At 48.4% G+C, this 22,205-nt stretch overlaps 5 protein-coding genes across 5 annotated transcripts; 4 read left to right on the top strand and 1 right to left on the bottom strand.

Moving 5' to 3' along the window:
- Positions 1-378: 378 nt before the first annotated feature.
- On the top strand, positions 379-11,642 carry COCMIDRAFT_33027 (uncharacterized protein; the record flags this gene model as incomplete). Its single annotated transcript, XM_007685673.1, has 10 exons — positions 379-1,183; positions 1,232-1,583; positions 1,631-2,466; positions 2,525-3,819; positions 9,693-9,763; positions 9,815-9,962; positions 10,011-10,046; positions 10,101-10,582; positions 10,632-11,473; positions 11,524-11,642. 10 exons carry the CDS (start codon positions 379-381, stop codon positions 11,640-11,642), a joined length of 4,986 nt encoding a protein of 1,661 aa, XP_007683863.1.
- A 784-nt stretch (positions 11,643-12,426) lies between these two features.
- On the top strand, positions 12,427-13,290 carry COCMIDRAFT_1641 (uncharacterized protein; the record flags this gene model as incomplete). Its single annotated transcript, XM_007685647.1, has 1 exon — positions 12,427-13,290. One exon carries the CDS (start codon positions 12,427-12,429, stop codon positions 13,288-13,290), a length of 864 nt encoding a protein of 287 aa, XP_007683837.1.
- Positions 13,291-13,940: 650 nt separating this feature from the next.
- On the top strand, positions 13,941-14,114 carry COCMIDRAFT_84167 (uncharacterized protein; the record flags this gene model as incomplete). The annotated part of the gene is made up of 1 exon (XM_007685710.1): positions 13,941-14,114. A coding segment is annotated over one exon (174 nt), but the record flags the coding sequence as incomplete, so codon positions are not given.
- Positions 14,115-14,692: 578 nt separating this feature from the next.
- On the top strand, positions 14,693-15,436 carry COCMIDRAFT_66909 (uncharacterized protein; the record flags this gene model as incomplete). Its single annotated transcript, XM_007685709.1, has 1 exon — positions 14,693-15,436. A coding segment is annotated over one exon (744 nt), but the record flags the coding sequence as incomplete, so codon positions are not given.
- A 4,544-nt stretch (positions 15,437-19,980) lies between these two features.
- Positions 19,981-21,739, bottom strand: COCMIDRAFT_84335 (uncharacterized protein; the record flags this gene model as incomplete). The annotated part of the gene is made up of 2 exons (XM_007685708.1): positions 19,981-21,617; positions 21,670-21,739. 2 exons carry the CDS (start codon positions 21,737-21,739, stop codon positions 19,981-19,983), a joined length of 1,707 nt encoding a protein of 568 aa, XP_007683898.1.
- Between the last annotated feature and the right edge of the window lie 466 nt (positions 21,740-22,205).

The raw sequence follows: 22,205 nt of genomic DNA, 5'->3' as shown, positions 1-22,205 counted from the left end.
CAGGCAGACGGCAATGATGAACCTCTTCACTTCTTTGCTCCCCACCATTGTGCTCGTGACTTGATCTGCTGTGTGCTTGTGTCTCTCCATCGTAGCCCCAAACCCAATTCCCCACAGATGGTTGATGGCGGCCGGGACATCCTAGACAAGGCGGGCGGACTGTGTCTTAGTCATTGCCAGATTTCAGCCTCGCTGTGGCCGTGCGCTGTGGCAGGTGCAACACTCCACCCACCCAGTTCCCGCCCTGCATAAGCTCTAGGGCCCTCTGCAAGCCGACCAACAAGGGCGTCTCCTGTCGCGCAATGAAGCACAAGCAGTGACTTGCGTCCGCTTTATACCGACTTTCTTCTGTCTCTGACCCGCGGCCGGGCCGAAGCCATGTTCAACATCTCGAACCTGGTGCAGAAGGCCCAACAGTACATTGAACCCACGCTCAACACCATCGCTGCTCCCGCATCCACAGACCGACGGCCCTCCAAAGCCACCCTTTTTCGCTACCAGTTCCGACTTCCCGACTCGCAGAATCCTCTCCAGGAGATCACCGCTGAGCTTACACTCCAACCCCACCACTCTACGAGGGGTAACGGCGACGTCACATCCGACAAGGACCGCGGCCAGGGCAACCATTATGTGGGCAAACTACATCTCAGCGAGCAGTACCTCTGCTTCTCGACGCAGGGCTCAAGCTTCATCAACACAGCAAGCTTGAGCTCCTCGAGCAGCTTCACAGGCCAAACCCATGGCGCGGGACCGGCGGGCAACGGTTTCACCCTACCACTATGCGGTATACGGCGGGTAGAGCGTCTGCACAGTCAGAGCTACATGTTTGCCCTCGCAATTACCACATGGAACGGCACACCAGACTCCAAGTCACAAGCGCCTGCTGGCCAGAAGCTTACGATTCAGCTTGCCGGCTCGCGGCAGGCATGCGAGCGGTTTTGCGATGGCCTCAAGAAGGGCTTGAGGGAAGGTGTCAAGGAGGTGGAGAATCTACGCAAGGTGGTCGCTCAGTGTTACTCCGAGTATCTGCTCACCGACGACGAGGGAAAGAAGCCGGGCGCGGATGGCAAGCCGGGGAGGGAACACCCAGATACAGGCTTGGGCATGATATTCAGATACCCTGGAAATGCAAGGAAACTTAGAGATGCGACAAAGATACGTCTCTGGCGTGAATACTTGAAAGGCAAGTTGAACTCAGTTCGTGCACAAAAGCATTATTAATGTGTAGCAGACAACGGCCGAAGTGCAACCCTGATCCGACAGCCCACCTTCCACAAACTCATCCGCGTCGGTCTGCCCAATCGTTTAAGAGGTGAAATGTGGGAACTCACATCGGGGGCCTTTTTTCTGCGCCTTCAGAATCCGAACCTATATACCGAAACATTACAAAAATACTCTGGGCGAGAGTCGCTGGCTATAGATGAGATTGAGAAGGATCTGAACAGGAGTTTGCCCGAGTACCCAGGCTTCCAGAGTGAAGAGGGTATTGGTAGACTCCGAAGGGTATTGACAGCATACAGCTGGACAAACGAAGAAGTCGGCTACTGCCAGGCGATGAACATTGTAGTCGCAGCGTTGTTGATGTATGTGTGCCCCTCGACGTGCAGCTTCTTGATTCTAACCAATAAAGATACATGTCCGAATCACAGGCATTCTTCCTTCTTTCTGTGCTGTGTGATCGCCTTCTTCCCGGCTACTACTCGCAAACCATGTACGGAACCCTCCTCGACCAAAAGGTTTTCGAATCTCTTGTGGAGAAGACCATGCCCATACTCTGGGACCATCTCGTCAAATCTGACGTACAGCTATCCGTTGTTTCCTTGCCGTGGTTTCTTTCGCTATATATCAACTCTATGCCTCTGATCTTTGCTTTCCGTGTTCTAGACGTCTTCTTCCTCGAAGGCCCAAAGGTTCTCTTTCAAATCGGCCTTGCTATCCTCCGCATAAACGGAGAGGAATTGCTCGATGCCGCAGACGACGGCTCTTTCATCTCCGTATTGAAGTCTTACTTCTCTCGACTTGACGAATCCGCACATCCAAAGTCGGAAAACCCCAAGCTGCGTGCTGTCACCCGATTCCAGGAACTCATGGTTGTGGCGTTTAAGGAATTTGCTGGTATCACACAAAACACCATTTCGGAGCAGCGCGCCAAACATAAAGATGCTGTACTAGAGAATATAGAGAGTTTTGCCAAACGCACATCAATAAGGAACCTTGGTCCAGACAGCAAAAAGTTGAGTTTAAACGACCTGGGATTCCTGTACGATAGATTCTATGCCGTACTCTACGAGCGGCAACAGCGAGCCGAGATCATGCAGCAAGAAGCTGAGCGCAAAGCAAAGGCTAGCAGGATGAAAGCGACTGAAGTAGTCACGGGCATTTCCGGTAGTGCGGAGAAGGGTCGAGTAGCTCTTGGGCCCAGTCCTACACAGATGGATTACGATGCCTTTAGAGAATTTCTTGCCGGTGAGCTGTCTGGCAACTTTTAGCAATATGTGGGCAACTCTGCTAACGACCTATTCAGGCATTGCGAAATGGGCAATTACCGACTCACCAACCTCTCCACCTGAAGCCAGCAGTAACCAAAATGCACATTCATATTTTGGAAATAGTATGAGAAAACGACCGCCCATGTCCCCATGGGGCTCAGGACCGGAACCTGCAGACCACGAATTCATGCGCCGCCTGTTCCGACGTTGGGATGTCGACATGACAGACTCGCTTTCACTGCAGAATGTTGTCACTGGCTTTGCTAATGTCAAGGGAACTAAAGACATCATGTCCAACATCAGCTACTTCTTTGAGCTTTACGACGATGACGGCGATGGCAAAGTAGACCGCGAAGGTATCCTGAGGATCTCAGAGGCTCTCTTGTTTTTATCGCGGCGCGGCATACACGACCCAAGCCCTGCTGCTTCATCGCTGGACGTAAGTTCTGGGTCCAGCTCGGAGCGCGCTGGCCGTGACGAGCAGTTTTTGAGCAGCGTATCTGCATTCATTCGCAATTGCTTCGAATATGCCGACCCTGATCACCCCTCGAATCAAGCAGGCCGAGACATGGATCAGATCAAGGATGACGTTGACAACTTTGCGATCGGCGACAGTGACGAAGACGACCTGATAGACTTTGGCTCTGAGCCTGGCACCCCGAAAGCAAAACCGGCTAGACTTGAGAAGTCGGAAAATAACCCATTATCGCCCACACCCTCAAATCGTACAATGGATTCTGATCTGGAAGAACGAAGCGAGAAAGCAAAGTCGGCAAATCTGGCTCTGGACCCCAACAAGCCTCTTCATATCACACTGCCCACCTTCCGTATGGTCATTCTCGCAGATGAAGCGTTACTAAACTTCTTTGAGGTTGGCTTCTCTTCATCGTTCCGCCTCGCTGACGAGACGCTTCCTTCGGCGTCTAGCTTCCACAACCTTACAACCTTTGCCAATGCTGGAAAGCAAGGCGCTGCTGCAGGTTTAGGTGGTGTTGTCGGTGGAGCTGGTGTCGGTGTTGTACCACCTGGTAAGGGGCTCCGAGGCATGCTTGACAACATTGTCAATGATGGCATGCGAGTTGCCACAGAGGTCAGGAGAAGGTATGATGAGGCTCAAAAGGAACTCGACAAGGAAGCACGACATGGCAAGGATGACGAAGAAGAGGAGGAAGACGTGGATGCCAAAGACCTTGATCTTCTGGAAGGTGCTGAGACGGCTGGCGTGGGTGCATCAAAGGGCGAGGTTCCGCCTGACTTGCTGTCACCGACTGGCACAGGAGAGGATGAAATGAAGCCGAGAGATCGAACAGGGAGCGATGCTAGCAAAAAGGTACTCGAGTTTGAGCGATAACAAATGCTTTGCGAAACGAAGTCCTCATTGACGGTTTGAGCATTTGGAGGTGTCACTGGGAGTTTTGATATTTTGCACTGTCTAGCACATTTTGCTATCTAGCACTCAACTTTTGATCTCTTGATCTTTCTCTCATCATTCACCCTCTACTACCACCCAAACAAAAAACCCCTCTGACATATCACCACACTCTTTTTAACCTACCACAGCACCCTCTGCATCCACCCTCCCATCCCATCCATCACCCCCCACCACCCCGCATCCACATCCCTAAACTCCACCAAATTCCCCTTCAAAACCACCCCCTTCCCACTCCACCTCCACTCCGCATCCCCCAATACCCCACGATTCCTCACCCACCCCTTCCCCTGAAACACGACTACTCTAAATCCCCCGCCCAACCCCATAGGCTGCAACCCACTCTCCAGTATCCGCTCAAAATGATGACTCTCGGGTATATGCATGTTCCAGACTGCGATGTTGACAGGGATCCCAGCTGCGGTGTAGGCTGCGCGCGCCGTTTCTTCGATTAGGGCGGTTTGCCGGGAGCGCCCGATGGTGTCGAGGTCGAAGGCGATTTTGTGGAAGGAGTTTGTGAGGGGGGCGGCGGGGGAGGGGAGGAAGGAGGGGAGGGTGCTGGCGAGGAGGAGGAGGGGAGTGGGGAGCATGGTTTCTTTTTAAGGTGTGTAGAAATTTTTGAGAAGGTCAGGAAGCTGAGGGCTGGGAGGTTGAGGTTTGGGATGGGGGATGGGGTGGGAGAGGGGAGACATAAGGTTGAGGGAGGAGAGGGGTGGTGGTGATTAGGGGATGAGGGCGGCTATGCGCGTAGGTGATGCAGGTTGGCGGCACGGCGGTTAGTTTTATTGGAGGGGCTGGGTTGTAGAGAATCTGTGTGGGTGAGTGTTTGGGAGTTTTTTTTTCCCTTGATAGGTGAGATTGTAGAGGTGTTGGTGTGTTGTAAAAGCTTCGAGCGTGATTTTGCTCATACATTCATACTACTATGGAGAGTAGAGTGGAGGCGTTGTCATTGTTCTGTACAAGAGTGTAGCCCAAAGTCTTCGATCTACATTAATCTCATCTGGAGTGCAAGAAAACAGATACTCATACGTTATTGACTCTTTGAATACCTTGTTGTGTTGTTACTAGGAATGCCAATAATTCATATGTCAACTGTCTTTGGGGGGCTGAGATACTGGAGTGAAAACAGCTCTGATTAGAACAAACTCGCTGCTTGCAATCAGCCGTCTTCATCACCACTCATTCGAATGAGAAATTTATATGTCAAGGTGCTATAATTCAATATAAACAATAACGCACGCTCGCTTGTGAAATCGGCTTCCTGTATGCGTATGACACCGAACATTCGTCTTACATGGGTCCGACGAGCCACCATGGCGGAAGCATTTTCTGGCCCTCACACAGAGTTTGAGAAGCCCAAGTAGATTTGAAGCTAGTAAGGGACAGGCGGAGCCAATAAACAAGCGGCTCGGAAAGCCGCTTGCAGAGCTGTACAATGACTTCAATAATCTATCGAAATTTCCCACAAGGACGAGAAAAAGAGCACCAAAACTCGGTCAAAACCTATACTAAAAGATAGTTGTTAACAAGCTTAGTGGTGGTGATATCTCTGGGTTATATTAAAAAGCAGTTACGATAACAGTTGTTGAATGGCGCTTTGGAGCCTCATTTTTTGATTGGTAATGGCGAGGCAAAATGCGCCTTGGGCGGTCCCGGTGGATGTCACTCCAGCTGTGGCTGAGTAGTCACATTACGTAGGTTCCCGGAGGACACTTACGAGAAAAGCTCATGAGCTGCGCGTGGCGGCCTTAAGCGCCGTGAGATCGTGCAATAGCGAAGCAAAGCTCATGGGCTTCGCACAAGCCCGCTCCTCGTCCCTGCACAGCCACCGTTGCATTCGCCCACTAAGAAGCCATATTTACACGTCTCTCAAATATTCATTGCGTAGTACCGATGGAAAGGAGTCTTCTAAAAATGCAGAATCGCATATCCGGTACGCCCTGATAGCATCTTGCAGAAGACATGCAACATCGCGAGCAGCCTAGCCAAATGTTTGGAGACATGCCCCACCATCAACACATCAGTGGAATCTCTACTCAGAGCCACTCACAAACCATCGTAGTAGGCTCGGCAAGAGATTTGTCCTTTCATGGTTCCGGAAATCCCCAAGGTACACTACGTAATCCTTTCCCACAACGTTCACTACTGATATGTCCCAGAAGCACTAGAGCGAGCGGCTCACAAAGCCCTCTTCCTTACGGATCCCGACGTTGACCGCCGAAGTATAATCAGTGCGAAAGGCACAAGAGTGGCAGGTACTTGCGAGTGGATCAGAGAAAATACTAGCTATCGCGCCTAGCTCAACGAAGATAGAAATACTAACAACGGCATCAATGACAAAACGCGCCTACTATGGATCACAGGCGGGCCGGGCAAGGGTAAGACGATGATGTCCGTCTTTTTGACGCAAGAACTCGAGAGATACACGCACAAAGACGGCAATCAGGATACAAAACTGGTGTTCTGTTTCTGCATCGTCCAGGACGACAAGCGCAACACAGCTAAAGCTGTGGTCCGGAGTCTGGTCTACCAGATTATTGCTAAGCGTCCACAGCTAGTCAAGCACATATTGCCGTACTTCGAGACGCCGCAGAGAACGCAGCAGACGCTATCGTGTCTGGAAACGCTGTGGCTTATCTTTAGCAACCTCATCGCCGACGCTGGGCTTGGAAGGATGTACTGTGTACTCGACGGGCTAGACGAATGCGAAAACGATGGACTCAGAGTATTAACGGAGAAGATCACCGAATTGTTTGGTTCTACGTCTTCATCACCCAGTGGTTCAATGTTCAAACTTCTAGTCAGCAGCCGAGTGACAGCCGGTCTACAAGGACTTACCAGGATGAAACTAGACTTGGATAACAACGAACGTGTGGCTGGAGACATTGAAAAGTTTATCGTAGCCCAAGTGGAAGAGCTAACGGGGTTGATTGGTTTCACCGAGGATGTACGCACAGCTGTGGAGATGGCTTTCCTAGAGCGTGCTGAGGGATCATTCTTGTGGGTGGGCTTTGCAGTGCATGAGTTAAAAAAGAAACAGACATGCAGTGAAGTGCTAGAGGCTCTCAAAGTTCTTCCGAGTAGACTTACAGCTATATATAGCCGTATGCTGCTGCAGATCCCAGCTGAAAAGAGACGGAAGAGCTCGGAAATTTTAAGATGGGCGACATTAGCGATGCGACCTCTGGAGCTGCGAGAATTGGCGGCCGCAACAAATCTTTGCCATTCCAATCTGCTAACGAAGGAGCATGCAATGCGTGATGCAATTACTCTCTGTGGGCCCTTGCTGAAAGTACAAGGGGGCAAAGTCGGTCTGGTTCATCAATCAGCACGGGAGTTTTTGTTGCGCGAACAGAAAGAATGGGATACTGCTTTGGAGATATTTCGTGTCAAATTGCATGAAACACATCTAGAGCTGGCAAGAAAGTGCCTTGATTGCCTTACGCAGAGCAGCCTGCAACAGAAAAAAGACAGTCGCTGTTTAGTCAAAGGGCAGTCCAAGTCCGCATTGTTGCGATACTCAATACTATGGTGGCCCGAGCATGCAAGGAGTTGTTCATCGTTAGCAGTTCGGTTATTCGATCACAAAGGGCCCTTTTTCATGAAGGACTCTGATACACGGAAGTATTGGTGGGCTTCTTATGAACAGGGGTTGTTTCGCTCTGTGGCTGCTCCACCCTTGCTGCACATTTCATGTCTCTTAGATATCCGCCCTTGGATCACGATGTTAATAAAACGGCGTTGGTCGTTCGAGATGCGTCGGGTATCTCAGATGCGTTAGTGGCTTTGTACTGTCATCAACAGTAAGGACGATAATGGGAGAACAGGCTTGCATTGGGCAGCTGAGCGAGCAAATGTAGCTATAATAGAACTATTGGCGAAAAAAGGAGCAGATCTCGATGTGGTGGACAAAATTGGACAAACGGCACTGCACAAAGCGGCTTTGTGGGGACACGAGGCTGCAGTGCAGATGTTGGTTGATTGTGGAGCAAAGATTGGGGTGAAGGACAGGTATCGGGAGACGGCCCTACACAAAGCAGCTTGGGGCGGGCACTTCACTGTGGTGAAATTGCTAATTGAGCGAAAGGCAGACATTGGAGCAAAAGACGAAAACGAGCAGACGGCGTTACACAAGGCGAGTTGGGGAGGAAATAAGGAAGTAGTGCAATTGTTGCTAAACGACAGAGCGCATATCAACGACAAGGACATATATGGTCAGACAGCCTTACAAAAGGCAGCTTGGCGCAAGCACTCATCAGTCATTCAACTGTTAGTGGACTCCGGAGCGGACGTGGAAGAGAAGGACAATGATGGACGTACGACGCTACAATCAGAATCGGCAACTAGAGATCGTAACGACGCCGTAGTATCCTTCTTGGCTAATCGGAATTCGAACGTGAAAATGGTACAAAATCGGGTTAGGGTGTTGAGATCTGCGTCTGCATCGCTAGTAAAGCGTCTTCGTCACTATCAACTCAGACCATCGAAAAGGGAATTTCATGATTATCAACCGACACCGCCGATACCACCCCTTAGTTGTCAACTGATAAGGCCGATATCACTCCTTGATGATGAACCGATATCGTCGACACCACTCGATGATGAACTGATGTCGTCGATACCATGCTTTGATCATCAACTGAGGTCGTCGACACCATGCTTTAATCATCAACTAAGGTCGTCGATACCACCTGGACCCAAAGTTTTTCCCATGATATCTAGTACATACTGGAGACGTAGCTCCGCAGAATGATCACCTACTTCCACTTTGGACAGAGTACGTATCTAAGACAGAACATTCGGTATAAAGATCATCGAAAATTTGTTATATACGGTAATTGGGAAAAAAGGGGCCAGTCTAGCTGATTTGAGCGGTCGTTGTATATCCGTAATGAAGTTTCGGCCTTTGTTACGAAAGTAGTCCCTGATGGCAGTGAAACTTAATCTGTTAAACCCCTGAAGATGACATATCTATCACCCGCATTGGTGAGGACGAATGCTAAAGTTTACAAGATTTTGTCGGTCTTAAGTGTGTTCTATTCCACAAGGAGAAAAAGCTGCATTGCATAGGGGGCTGGTGCAAGCCGATGATGTTGCACGTGAGTGTACAAGAAGAAAACAAGTGTAAGTATAATATTATCACCCTCTCCGATTCAAAAGACCCTCCGAGATCTTCAAATATCCTTTTGATATCCAAGCTAAATTTGTTTCGACATTCCCGAATTGTGGGAAGGAGTTTAAGTTTTAATGTCGAAGAAGGTTTCGTAATTTCTCGTTGTTTGACCACTGCATTAATTCTGAGCCGGAATACCGTATCCAGCCACTTCAGAGAACACATGTATAGTTGATATACTCAATCAGAAATAGTCATATAATGCTGGCGTATAGACGGTTTTCTCCGGGGAGTGTGGCCCAGCAGGAGGGGGATGCCACAGCTCGGAAGCTACCCCGCATGTCCGTCCGGGACTGTGGGCCGCGGCTCAGTTCCGACAAGCAGCACAGACTAGGCCCATCCCTCTCTTCTCCACCTCAGACCGATGCCAGCCATGTCTGTCCTTCTTTTTTCCGGCTTCTTGATGCTCTCTTCAATTAAAGATGCTTCGGAAGCTCGTTTGCCGCGCTACAAGATGCCCTAATCCTATGCGAATTGCGAAAAGAGGGCTCCTCACGCAAGCATATAGCATTGGACCTACCGAGGTACGTACTACGTCAATTGGACCCTTTTCCCGCAATTCTACGTACTAGCCCTCGGCTTTGCTAATGGCACGGCACAGCCTCCACTGCTCGAACAAACTGTTCCCCAGCACTTTGCAGGTGTTGTGAGACAGTATGGTGACCGTGATGCGTGCGTGTTCCTTGACCAATCTTGACATAGTCCTGGCTAAGCCTCTAATAGGGTTATCTCGCACCATCAGCGCATACGGCTGACGTACGATGCGCTGGATTGCGACTCGAACAGAGTAGCAAGAGGATTACAGAATCTGGGGGTCAAGAAGGGAGACAGGGTTGCAGTGAGCTTGGGAAACAATATTGAGTTTGCTACCGTATGTTGTATGGGTAATTGTGAAGAACGATAGCTGACGATTATAAAGATCGCGTATGCACTTTTCAAACTGGGAGCAATACTGGTATGTATGAGGCTGGGGATATGGATGATTGATCGTTAACCAATCGACTTATAGGTACCCCTCAATCCTTCTTTTAACGCACCACAAGTCCTAAACGCCATCAACCACTTAGACGCTTCGCATCTGATAATTGGAGCTGAGACAAACCTTCCACGAAAAGACCCGCGCCCCAACATTTCGTTACTCACACACTTGATACCTAATCTTGCCGGTTCGCAACTCGAGTCGGAGCTTGTTCCTTCGCTAAAGAAGGTCGTGGTGGTAGACAATGCCCAAGGGAGGATAAATTTGGACGAGTACAAGTGCCTAGGAAAATATCAGGATGTAATTGAGGATGGTGGCCAGGGTTCGGCATTACAGGATCAAGGACTCGACCCTCACGATATCGTCAACATCCAGTTTACTTCGGGTACAACCAGTATGCCAAAAGCTGCGTGCTTGACCCATAGGAGTATTTTGAATAATGGCAACAGTATCGGTGATAGGATGTTGCTGACAGAGAACGACATCGTCTGTTGCCCACCTCCATTATTTCAGTGAGTCGTCGCATACAAGATGGATGACACAAAGTCTAACTATCCGCAGCTGTTTCGGATGCATTCTTGGATATATGGCCACGGCGACTCACGGAAGCGCCATAGTCTTCCCCACCGAAGCTTTCAATGCTCTTGCAACTCTCGAGGCTGTCCGAGAACACAAGTGTACTGCCCTATATGGAGTTCCCACCATGTTCGTGGCGGAACTGGAACTCCTCGCCAATGGCGCGGTACCGTACGAAGGCTTCCAATACCTACGCACTGGAATCGCAGCCGGCTCCTCCATTCCCGCTGAGCTCATGCGCAAGCTTCATAAAATTCTGAACCTGACAGAATTGACTATATGCTACGGAATGACAGAAACAAGCCCGGTCTCAGCCATGACAACCACGGATGATCCTATTGAGAAGCGCATCAACACTGTAGGCCGGCTTCTCCCACATGTTCGCGCAAAAGTCGTCAACGCTTCAGACTGGTCGAAAACGCTCGATATAGGCCAGCGTGGCGAACTAGCTGTCTCAGGATATCTCCTTATGAAAGGCTATTGGGGCGACACGGCGCGCACAGAAGAAGTTCTTCAGCCAGACGAGGACGGTGTTATGTGGATGCACACTGGCGATGAGGCCTCAATGGATGAGGAAGGGTACATCAAGATCACTGGAAGAATCAAGGACCTCATCATCAAGGGCGGAGAGAACATTCATCCGCTTGAGGTTGAGAATTGTCTTTTCGCCCATCCGGCCATCAGCGAAGTCAGTGTCATCGGGCTACCGGATGAGAGGTACGGCGAGGTTGTTGCAGCTTTTATAGTAAGACATGCTGGAGAAGATGGAAAAGTAACAGCCGATGAGGTGAGGACTTGGGTCAGGGAAAAGCTAAGCCATCATTTGGGTGAGTAGATATCAACACTGAAGACGGCATAGCAGGCTAACATTAAAAAGTTCCGAAATACATCTTTTGGGTAGACAACTATCCCAAGACGGCGAGCGGCAAGATCCAAAAATTCAAGCTCAAAGAGCAAGGCATTGCGTTGCTACAAGAAGGTCAAGGGTTAAATTAAGAGTCCTTGATACTGCTTTGACTATCCCGCATCGTTCTGAGCCACTCAACTGGCGTTCCCATCAAGGATCACCACAACGGCACTAGGCAGACTCTTTCACATGCCGGAAAGAGTGGTCGATAATATATAGCTTCGAACTCAATGAGGAAAACTCGCGATGCTCTAGGATGCGATATTCACCATTGAAATGTTTAGTGCTGTAACGACAATCTATATTTCTGTCCCGTTCAGCGCTCCGCCGGAGTATGATTCGCATCTTGGCTCAATGGCAGGGGTACTGGTGCAGTAGTACTTTATAGTGCATGTAGGCGAGGGAATTCTTACCAATTACGCTACAGTTCATGACATCACATGCATAGGTAGGTCTGACTGAACATCAGCAGTGAGAGCATAGTATCAATGAAGTGCCATTAGCCGAAAAGATCTATTCAGCGAACGACAGTTAGGTCTTATTCTCACCTAATCATCCTGCCTCAATCGTTCTTTCGTGCCATGTTTTGCTAGTATTGGTTTAAGATGAAGGAGATCAAATGCAGAAGCCCCAAGAATCCTTTTTCCTTAGCATGCAGGATCTATGCAAGGCCAGTCAATATTGACTTACCGAGTCGCTTATATTGTGTAACCAAGGCCATCGGCTATCTGCATCCATCTAGCATTCCTTTCTTTTTCTTAATTCCCAGGACACTGCCAGGAAGTTTGTTGTCCAACTTTACTCTGCCTACCGCCAGCATATCGCTATCATCACGAACGCACCTATTGAGATCCAAATCCAAATCTCCTAGAAATGTCAGAACTAACAAATATCCGTGTTCCCACGCCATCCAACCCCTCGAATCTAGCCCCGCGCTACGAAATTCGAAAATTAAAACCCGTCCACCTCCCCTGGGCTACTGCCATCCTTGCCCACAGCCACGGCTTCCACTCAAATGTCTGGCAGAAAATCTGGCCCGACCGCGACCTTGGCCGCTGGGTCGTCGAAAATTCTCTCAACTTTGAATACCTAGTCCGCCACCAAATCGACTCTGGTCTCTCCTTTGGCGTCTTCGACACAGAATACGTCTTCAAAACCGATGCAGCGCGCGCCACAGGCGGCGCCCTCCTCTGGGACGCCGACGAACAGGCTACACAGAGTGTCGAAAAGACGCAAGGCCGCGCAGCAGAAGCGAAACGGTTACTAGACCAGATGGACTTTCCGCTCGTAAGCATAATCCTCAGCTACGATGGCTTCAAGCCGCTTGACCCCGAGAAAATGAAACCCTTACTCGCCGCTTGGCCTGAATTCCCTATTCTCTACGGCGTGCTTGAAAAGCGAGACCAGCGGGACCCGGCGTCGTGGAAGGCCACTGCGCCGCGCCAGGTACTCATGCGCAATGCGACGTCTACGCGGGGCGACTATGAAGGGCGGGGTATCATGGGGGCTGCGGCACGGTGGCTGCAGCGCGAGGCGGCGCTGATGGGATTCCGGGGGATTCAGATTGAAGCAATGGCGGATAGGGTGATTCGTGTTTGGACGGAGGGTGTACAGAAGCCGTTTAAGGGGACGGTGGTAAGTGAGTTTGAGTGTCAGACGCTGGAGGTTGACGGGGAGAAGCCTTTTGGGGCGGCGAGGCAGAGGGTTGTTAAGGCTTGGGTTGATTTGACGGCTTGAGAGAGATGGGAGGGTGATGGCCTTGCTTCTTTGGGGTAGCATTGGCTTCGAATTGGCTTGTTGCTGCTTCGATAGATCCAGATTTCGAATTTGCTTTATCAATACGTCGGGCTATATACGGTAAACTAGAGAATTAAACGTGGAAAATGATAAGTAGTGAGTTTCGCTGCAGCGCTTTCAGTCGTGTATATCAACGAAGTTCAATGTGTAATCTAACGTTCTATCACATGGTCCTTCGGGTGATCAAACTGGTTTAGCTCGCACGGCATTTGGTACCTAATGGTGCTATTGTGATGAAGTAACGACAGCCTTGTCAATGCTTTTCGGCAATCGAGGGCGCAGGAGGGGGCAGCGCAGTGATGCTCAACATGATAGGGTGTAGGACTATGCCCGCTACCTTGACATAACAGATCGTCATATTGCAGGAACAATGGTTTTCAGTTCTAACGTGGTAATGAGCTTGGTCACTGGAAAATTCTATATTAGTCTAATGTAAAAGGTTCAGCTGCTAGTCATCCTCAAGTACATGTAAGTGGCCCAGTGAAATACCAGCAAGGCTTACTCTCAATTCACATCATAAAGAATACACATGCTCACTGGCTCTTGCTATTACCTTATACATACCGGGATGGATCATTCTTAGAAATGCAATAGTTGGTGCTGCACTAACTGGGACGGATGATGTTGGAGAGTGGGTTGAGAGACTCGAAATGCCTTTCCTTTTGGAGTTACGTGCGACTGTGTATATGTCAGGAGCGAATCGTGCTTCGATAAGAGATAGTCGATATCTTGAATGCTGGTGCCGCAGCTACGGGCAAGACTAGTTTATCGCTATATGTGATAGCATTTACAGATTTTAGAATACACTTCTAATGCTACGCATAGCATGTCACCTGTTAATACCGACTCCTTGTCCGTTCTTGAAACCTTTCTTCGTGTACTCTATTATGACGTTGATTACTGGTTTGCACATATAGTACTCTGTTTTTCTAGTCGCTAGAAACCGTCTTTAGCATGAGTGGAAATACTGAGCATTTTACAGACGGAAACTCGTGATTTTCTTTTCTATTAGAGAAGCTGCTATTCTGTTGTTTTAGAATACTGAAGTGAGTCATTTCCATAATATATACTCTACAGCACGCCCTTGTGCTAGACGGAGACCCTGCTATGTTCACTTTGGCGTGATGCAATATACTGCAGCTGGAACTACGACACCAGACGGCCACACCATGTACTAGGCGACAGCTGTGTCATACACCGCCCCGTGGTCCGAAAGCCAAGATGCTTCATCAAGCGATCAAAGCCTTACCCTGCTCCCAGCTTACTTGATTACATCAACTCTTCATATTCTAATTGTTTTCGCACCCCTGACCAACCATAAACCGATCAACCTAATACCACCATGAGGCTTTTGAACACGGCATCTCTTGAGCTTAGCCGTCCCTACGTACCGAGCGAGGTTCCGGATTACGCAATTCTCTCTCACAGGTGGAGCACTGAAGAGGTTACATTTGCAGATATAAGCAGCGCACCCATTTCACATCCACAAAGCCAGACGCGGACAAAAAAGGGCTTTGCAAAAATACAAGGAGCTTGCAAATTAGCACTGAATGATGGATACAATTGGATCTGGATTGACAGTTGTTGCATCGACAAATCTAGTTCGGCTGAGTTGCAAGAAGCGATCAATTCCATGTGGAGATACTACGTAGAGTCAAATATTTGCTACGTTTATCTAGCAGATGTTCCTGATTCAGGAAACGGCTGGGGTCAAACGTTCGCTAAAAGCGAATGGTTCACACGTGGTTGGACATTGCAAGAGCTGATTGCGCCAATACGTGTCGAGTTCTTTGCGGAGGATTGGACTGCCATCGGCACCAAATTCGAACGTTACAAAGAGATTTCAGACATTACCTCAATCGACCCAGACGTTCTCCTTCGTGTTCACCCTGTTGATTCTTTCAGTGCGGCCGAGAGATTTTCATGGGCCTCCCATCGGAATGTCACTAGGGAAGAGGATGAGGCATATTCGCTCCTGGGTCTATTTGACGTCAACATGCCACTTCTATATGGAGAGGGGCAGGAGAAAGCCTTCTTCAGGCTCCAAGAAACTATTTACAATGCCACAGCCGACCATTCGATGTTCTTATTTCATCATAGCCAACACCAATATGACCAACCTCTATTGGCCAATTCGCCGACAAGGTTCTGCGACAAATTGGATTGCATTCTTTGCCCCCCGCAGAAACATTGGTGGAACCAACCTCTGAAATTTCGATACCGCGATATTGTGGCATCTGAGAGGTGGAGCACACAAGGGCATGAACAAATCATGACGACTGTTACCATGTTCCGTAACGAAATATCCACCGTGCTTCCGCTGTTGGCCTATGAAGAGGTTTCCAACAAGCTGGAATTTTTGGATGGAGCGACACCACGAGTCGGTGTAACTCATGTAGCGATACTCAATCATACTCTAAAAAAGTATCCGCAGGGTGCCTTTTGTCTCCTGTTACAACGACAGTCTGGTGTGGATGCATGCCTCCGCTTGCAAGTCCTCCCAGCTGTTTTGCCCTATCTTGGGGACCTGGTGTCTCGACTCCAAAAGACAAAGCTCCTCATTTGTCCAGGACCGGGTAGAATAGGAAGTGAAAGCATCATGAAAGCCGTGTTTTCTTTTCACAGTGATTTGTTCCGTGTAGAAGCATGGGATGCCAGAAGTGGCAGCAAACCGCACCCGCTAACACAAATTGGAAAAAATTTGGAGTTCGAGATACTAACAAGAAATCCCGAACATTTCACGAAATTCCCACTTCAAGTATCGTGTCGAATCTTGGGTTTGCAGAATTCAAAACTGATGCTCACTATCCAACTAGTTCGAGTACATGGAATTTGGTCCATCAAAGAGATATGTGAACGAGGGGAATGTAACAGGGAACGAAAAACGTACACACTGTTTGTTTCTACAATTCTTACTGATCGGTGTACAATTCATTCATCGGATGGAAAAATACTATCTGTGAAACTTCGACCCTTACCTGGCTCTGCTCGCGCTCCTAGCGGTGTCTCAAGGAACTGCTATCAAATCTCAGTAGAATATCAACAGGTATTCCTGTAGCAGTCTGAATACATCCTTTCATTAGAAGTCCATTGAAAATTTCGAGTGGTTTATAAGCTCTCAGCTTGAGGTCAACGTTGGGCCTCAGTCAAGGACAGGAAGCGAACAGACAACTATACAGAGATGTCTTAGAGTAGGGCCTCTTAATAGTACAGATGCTTTACGATAAGTCACTACTAAGAGATACACCAGCGATTAGCTGCAATATAGTTTATTGACTATCACATTTTGTGTTGCATTCTAGTATCACTACGAGCAATGACATTGACATCTTTGCAAATAGGCATGTTCCTCAATGACATACAGGAGAGCCATTAACACTGTTTTAGCTTGATATATTTACGTAACAAGAGCTAACAAGGTGGTACACAATGAACCTTCATATAAGAACCAGATACTTTGCATCAAATAAGAGGACATATCAATGCAATAGCCCGCTATGGACTTATACCAACTACAGTTCATAGGTGCTTGGGATTGTATCGAGATGAAAGAAATCAATCATGCGACATACTCTACAAAAGGCATATTATGTGACTCTCGTTGTTCACAGATAGTATCGAACTTGAAAGGTTCTCTTATTGGTTTTTCGTCGCGTTGTGTTTTTTCTTCGTATCTCTTATATGCCGAGAGAATGATTTTGTAGTTTTACAGATAGTGCCAGAGTTAACGGTAACTCAAGCCTTATCCAAATTGACTTATTCGATTGAGTCACATCTGGTGGCCAGACCTCGAATAATTGAGGCTCTGCTCGGTATATGGACTTACGAGGTTCACTAGTAAGTCTAGATTTTCAGTCACTGAGTCATTGCCCAAATCAGGGATAGACGGCGCATGCATATGCATCATGCATAAAAAGGCAAGAGGTGTGTGACACAACCTAGTGTAAGGGTACACTTACACAGTTGCGCAAGAAGGCTAGATTATGAGTCCGTCATTCGCTATTGTAGACCTTATACTGCGTTTCACCGACCTTCTCGGATCCTTGATCGCAGTGCGCTTAGCCAAACTCCGGAGACTTCCACACTACATGCATATCCTAGCATAAAAGAGATGGCAGTTTGAGATGCGTACTACTCTAGGACTCACACATTTGACAACAATGTTGAAGAGTGCAGGATTTCTTCCAAACATTGTTGCCACAACGTACTCAGCCGGTCGGTCGAAAGGCAGCCATGAAGAGAGGAGTACTGCCTAAAGTCACCTACTCTACCTGACACACCTTCCGTGGTTGGTACACACTTCACCGATCAACTAATCCACATGTTCACAGCTGCACCAGTCTCATGACCCCACGCATCACTCCAGGCTTCTACGGATGGAATACGACTTGAGGTTTTACCACGTGGGGTACATTAATGTGGAGACTGCACACCACTCCCGCGTGCAGACGCCGTTGTCGTTTTAAAGCGACACCTTAACGACAGGGATTACTCCAAGATGGAATGCAAAATAAGGTATCGTGACGAGTCCCGGAGTATGCACTGAGAACGGTGAATGCATGAGGATATGCAGGCAGAAGTGGCAGAATGCAATGTAAGCGCAGTAACATCGCTCTTGAATTGGACATCTGTCATTAGTGTCTGAGACTTCTAGCCATATGGAATATTTGTATAGCATACAGTATCTTTTATTCTTATCCAATCGATTGATTAATCGGAAAGTCGACCCAATCATAGATGTCTATCGATACCAACGGCACAGCATTCCGACACATACCCGACCTTGTGATCGCAATCGGGTGGTGTAGCGCTTCTTGGGCCGCGAGCTGATATGCAAGGCTGAGTCGCCAACATGCAAGATGTGCTGTACGCCAATAGCCATAGCACTACTCGATGCAAGCTTGGACAGTCTGCGAAGCAGGCGCTAATCAAGGTCGCCGCTTTTACACAGAAAAACAACTTTACTGGTTGTATGCGTTCATAGCTGTAATTCACCAGTAATTGTTCGAAGCATTTTCTTCAGCTTTGCGTCACGAAATACCCCCTCCATGGGTGCAAGTCTGCCATTGGTCAACGACCGACATACTGCAGCTGTCGCTCCATGTAGGTAAACGCAACGCAAGATAAGCCTGTAAGTTCATTGAAAGATTGAAGCTTGCTCTAAAAGTTGGTTCTGTGCAAATGCGCACTCACACGAACGAAATCGCCATGGGATAGGCTCCATAAACTCGTGATTAAGGGGGTGATTCCAAGATACTCTCATCGTATCGCAAACCAATAGGAAGACCAAACCCCACACACATCCGTGATTCGCGTATCAAGACCTGCGGGTCATGCCTGCAGGTGAAGCGGGGCTTCCCCGAGGTCCGGTACCCACATCCCGCTACCCATGTGCTTTTCTTTTTTTTTCCGCTCTTCCCAAATCTCTTCACCGGTGGCCTCAGGAATCACCAAAATATCTGGAAATGGATACCATTGCAGCAAACTAAACTCAAACTGTCGTTTTTGCCACTATAAAAAACCTTAAGTCGACATCATTCCATCATCCATACCCTCATATTTATCATTGGACTATAGAGAGAGAATGAGGTAGCAAAAAGGCAATCAACGAGAGGCCATACAAACTGCAGGAAGTGGCCATGCAGTCGGTAAAAACAAACGTGTACTTAGGATAAGACTAGTTGATAAATTGACTAGTTGCATCTACCTTGGCTAGATCCCTCAGCCTGATTGAGTGGCCGTACGCCTCCTCAATTTCTTGCGCAAAAGCTGAACAAAGACGGTGAATGATGGTCCACGATTGATATATAGCAGATTTAGTCCTCTGCAAGCCCGTTGTAGATGTATCCAATCATGTCGATCAATCACTTATCCACAGTGTCATGACTCTGTTCATAGGCCATACTTGACTCATTGGAAAAGGCTAGGCAGTAGGTGCGTATGCCAGAAACTACATCATCGATCTGGATGATGGTTGTGCGAGTGTAAACCTGCCAACCAGGAAAAATTCGGTTCTCTTGATCTGAAACCGATCCTTGCACAGTGTGATACGCAGAATTACATCAAAAACAGGGTTGAAGGGGCATCCTTACAAGGCCACAGATGCCTCACTTCTGTGCAGCCTGAAACTAAGATAATGCCGCATTTCAAATGGTCAAGATCCAGTATCACAGGAGTGCCTTCAGACACCGTGCAGTGATGGTACTTGTTGGAAAAGATAGGCTTGTTCCACGATGATCCATGCAGTAGCAGGTGGTAACGTGGCCGAACCAAAACCCTACACCTATAGTATAGCCAAGCCGCGGTATTGGGATCTTTGCAAGAAAATTGATTCAATACGTAGTATACACAGTGTACAAAGCAAATATTGTGACAACACATCTCTTGTGGAAACCCATGCCCTGTTTTCATGTTAGCCGACTAACGCTGTCCAATTAAAATGAGGCAACCAATAAGAACGCTACCCAAAGAAAGAAAGTACAAGCATATGTGAGGCTGCGTGTGCAACGAAAGTCCGAAATAGGGGGTTGCTCGAGTCGAGGCTTGGATACCCCTGTGTATAGCATCACAAAATCTGAGGTAGCAGACAGGTAGTTTTCCTTGGCTCGACTCGGCTGTCTCTGGGTGGTTTTATCCAGCATTATGCTGGAGGAATCGGTGGGGAAGAATCCATCTCTCTCGTGTGGGACGTTCATTCCCGTGGTTGGAGCTCTGGAAAATTCGAGGGTCGATCAGATTCTTGATAACCCCCCAGGATGGCGTGGCTGGTGATGCGTCTACCGTACGATATAGTCTCAATGGCCAGGTCCCACTCTTCAGTGTTCCTTGTGAGCTGACTTTGGAGTCGCGGCGGTCCTCAACTTCCACTTTGTGAGGAAAACTGTGAAACGACTGGCGTGTTCGTAAGACTTGCAACCCAGTCGGTACCGAATGGGTACTGGAGCTCCTTGGTAGGCCTATTCTCTCGCTAGTGAAAGGTCCGTATGTGTCATAGCCTTTGAAATTATACGCTTTGTTCCTAAACGGGCATTCCAAGTGCGGTAATTTCCAGGAATTGCTTTGTTCCCCCTGGAATTCCTTTGTAACCGTCGGCAATCTGTCGTGAAATATGTCATGTCGCCTTATTACGAACAGATCATGTGAGAGAGAGATAGGATTGGATCCTGTGATGCCTTGCTCTTGAGATATGTCATGAGTACCCTTCAAATTCTTACTTTCGAATTGCGCCCCAAAGGCAAAAATACAGCGCCAGCCATCAGGGATATCTTTCAGCGGAGACCCGTGTGTCGGACCACTAATCGGCTCCTCGTCTTCAGGGTAGTCCATTGGTAGATAGGGTTGAAACAAAATATCAACGAGCCACGTGTCCATACGGTCATTATTTGAGAGTAGACGAAAGTTTTCCGTGTGTGAGTCGTCATCCTCTTGGGTATTGGACTTCACTTGACGCTGCAAAGCTAGTTGTAGAGCCTTCTCATGTGGAGTCGAATTGGCGATTTGGTTGTTCTGGTTGACGATTTCCAAGCTATCCACAGTTGCAGGAGTCACTTGCAAGGCACCCCGATCTACTGGAATTTTCTCAGTTACAGAAACAGGAGAGCTGTTTGAGTGAAAGCTCTTCAACTTGTCGATGAATTCTGACTCTTTCCTAGAGTACTTCAACTCATTCAGTGTGTAGTTTTGTTCCGTGTGATCATATTCGGCCTCCAGTGAGCCTAGCTGGTCTCGGAAAGTATCAATCAGCTCAAATGTTTCCGCTATATCTTGGGGCAAGGTGATTGCTTGCTTGTATAGGAAGGTACGCAATTGATCCATCACCAATCCTTCTTGAATACCAGTTTTCTCGCGTGTCTCAGATATCTTCTGTCTATCCATCTGCATCTGAAATCGAGAACCCATAAGATTCTCCCTTTCAATCACCAGCTCTTCATGTTGTCTTTCGATTTCGGAGAATTCACGTGATGGAATTCCTTCAGTCGGAACGCCGGGTTTCCTTGCTGGCATCGCACCCACTATCTGGGGTGAAATAGCAGATTGGGGAGGCGGTGGAGGTGGTGGGAGGTTGGCATAGCGACCCATGTCTGAAGGCCGTACAGGTGGGTCATCTCCTCGTTCATGTGTGCGCATACTGGTATGTGGATGGTTGTTGGGGGGAGTTTGGATTTCGATCGAGGCAATGTCTTTCTCTTCACTGCTGGTGTCATTTGTGAAATCTGTCGCTTTGCCACGGGGATCGATCGAAACATAAAGGGACTGAAGCCATTTCGCTAGATACTCATTAGTGTTCTCGTTCCACGTGTAATTTCTTTGTTTGCACACCGAGTTTTCTGCGCTTTGGCAGAAAAGCAATCGACACGTTGCCTGGGCGTCTCCGTGATCGCGAAGCCATCTAGAGCGACAGGTCGATGTTAGTAGGGTTTCTTGAAACCTTCCGAGGGATAGTATCTTATTGCCCAGAGTGAAAGGACATGGGGTGACTTCTCTAAGACTGATAGGGTTAGTCTTCTTGCTGCCTTATACCCTTCTCATGCAAGCCCCCTGCAAATGCAAGCCCCCTGCGAATGCATGCATATGTGTTACTGATTGTCACCCGGCCTGATTTCAGCCACCTCTTGGCTTCGATGAGTCCTCTTCGCGCATCCCCAGCCTGGAGCGCCGAAATCCGTACTGATGCATCGGTAACGTCCCTATATTGATTGATGAACTCGGCAACTCACTCGCACATGTGGAATGAGGCTCTGCTGCATTTCATGGCTTCACTGGCTGTTTCGTTCGACTTAAAAAGGGGTGGTTTGCGCGACAATTCAGCTTCCGTGTCGCGCAACCAACGCGGGTTGATTGGTACTACTGCGTAA

The sequence above is a fragment of the Bipolaris oryzae genome, assembly GCF_000523455.1.
Source record: "Bipolaris oryzae ATCC 44560 unplaced genomic scaffold scaffold_12, whole genome shotgun sequence".
Lineage (NCBI taxonomy): Eukaryota > Fungi > Ascomycota > Dothideomycetes > Pleosporales > Pleosporaceae > Bipolaris > Bipolaris oryzae.
The sequence above is the reverse complement of the archived record's forward strand: the minus strand, read 5'-3'. Positions and strand labels throughout refer to the sequence as shown.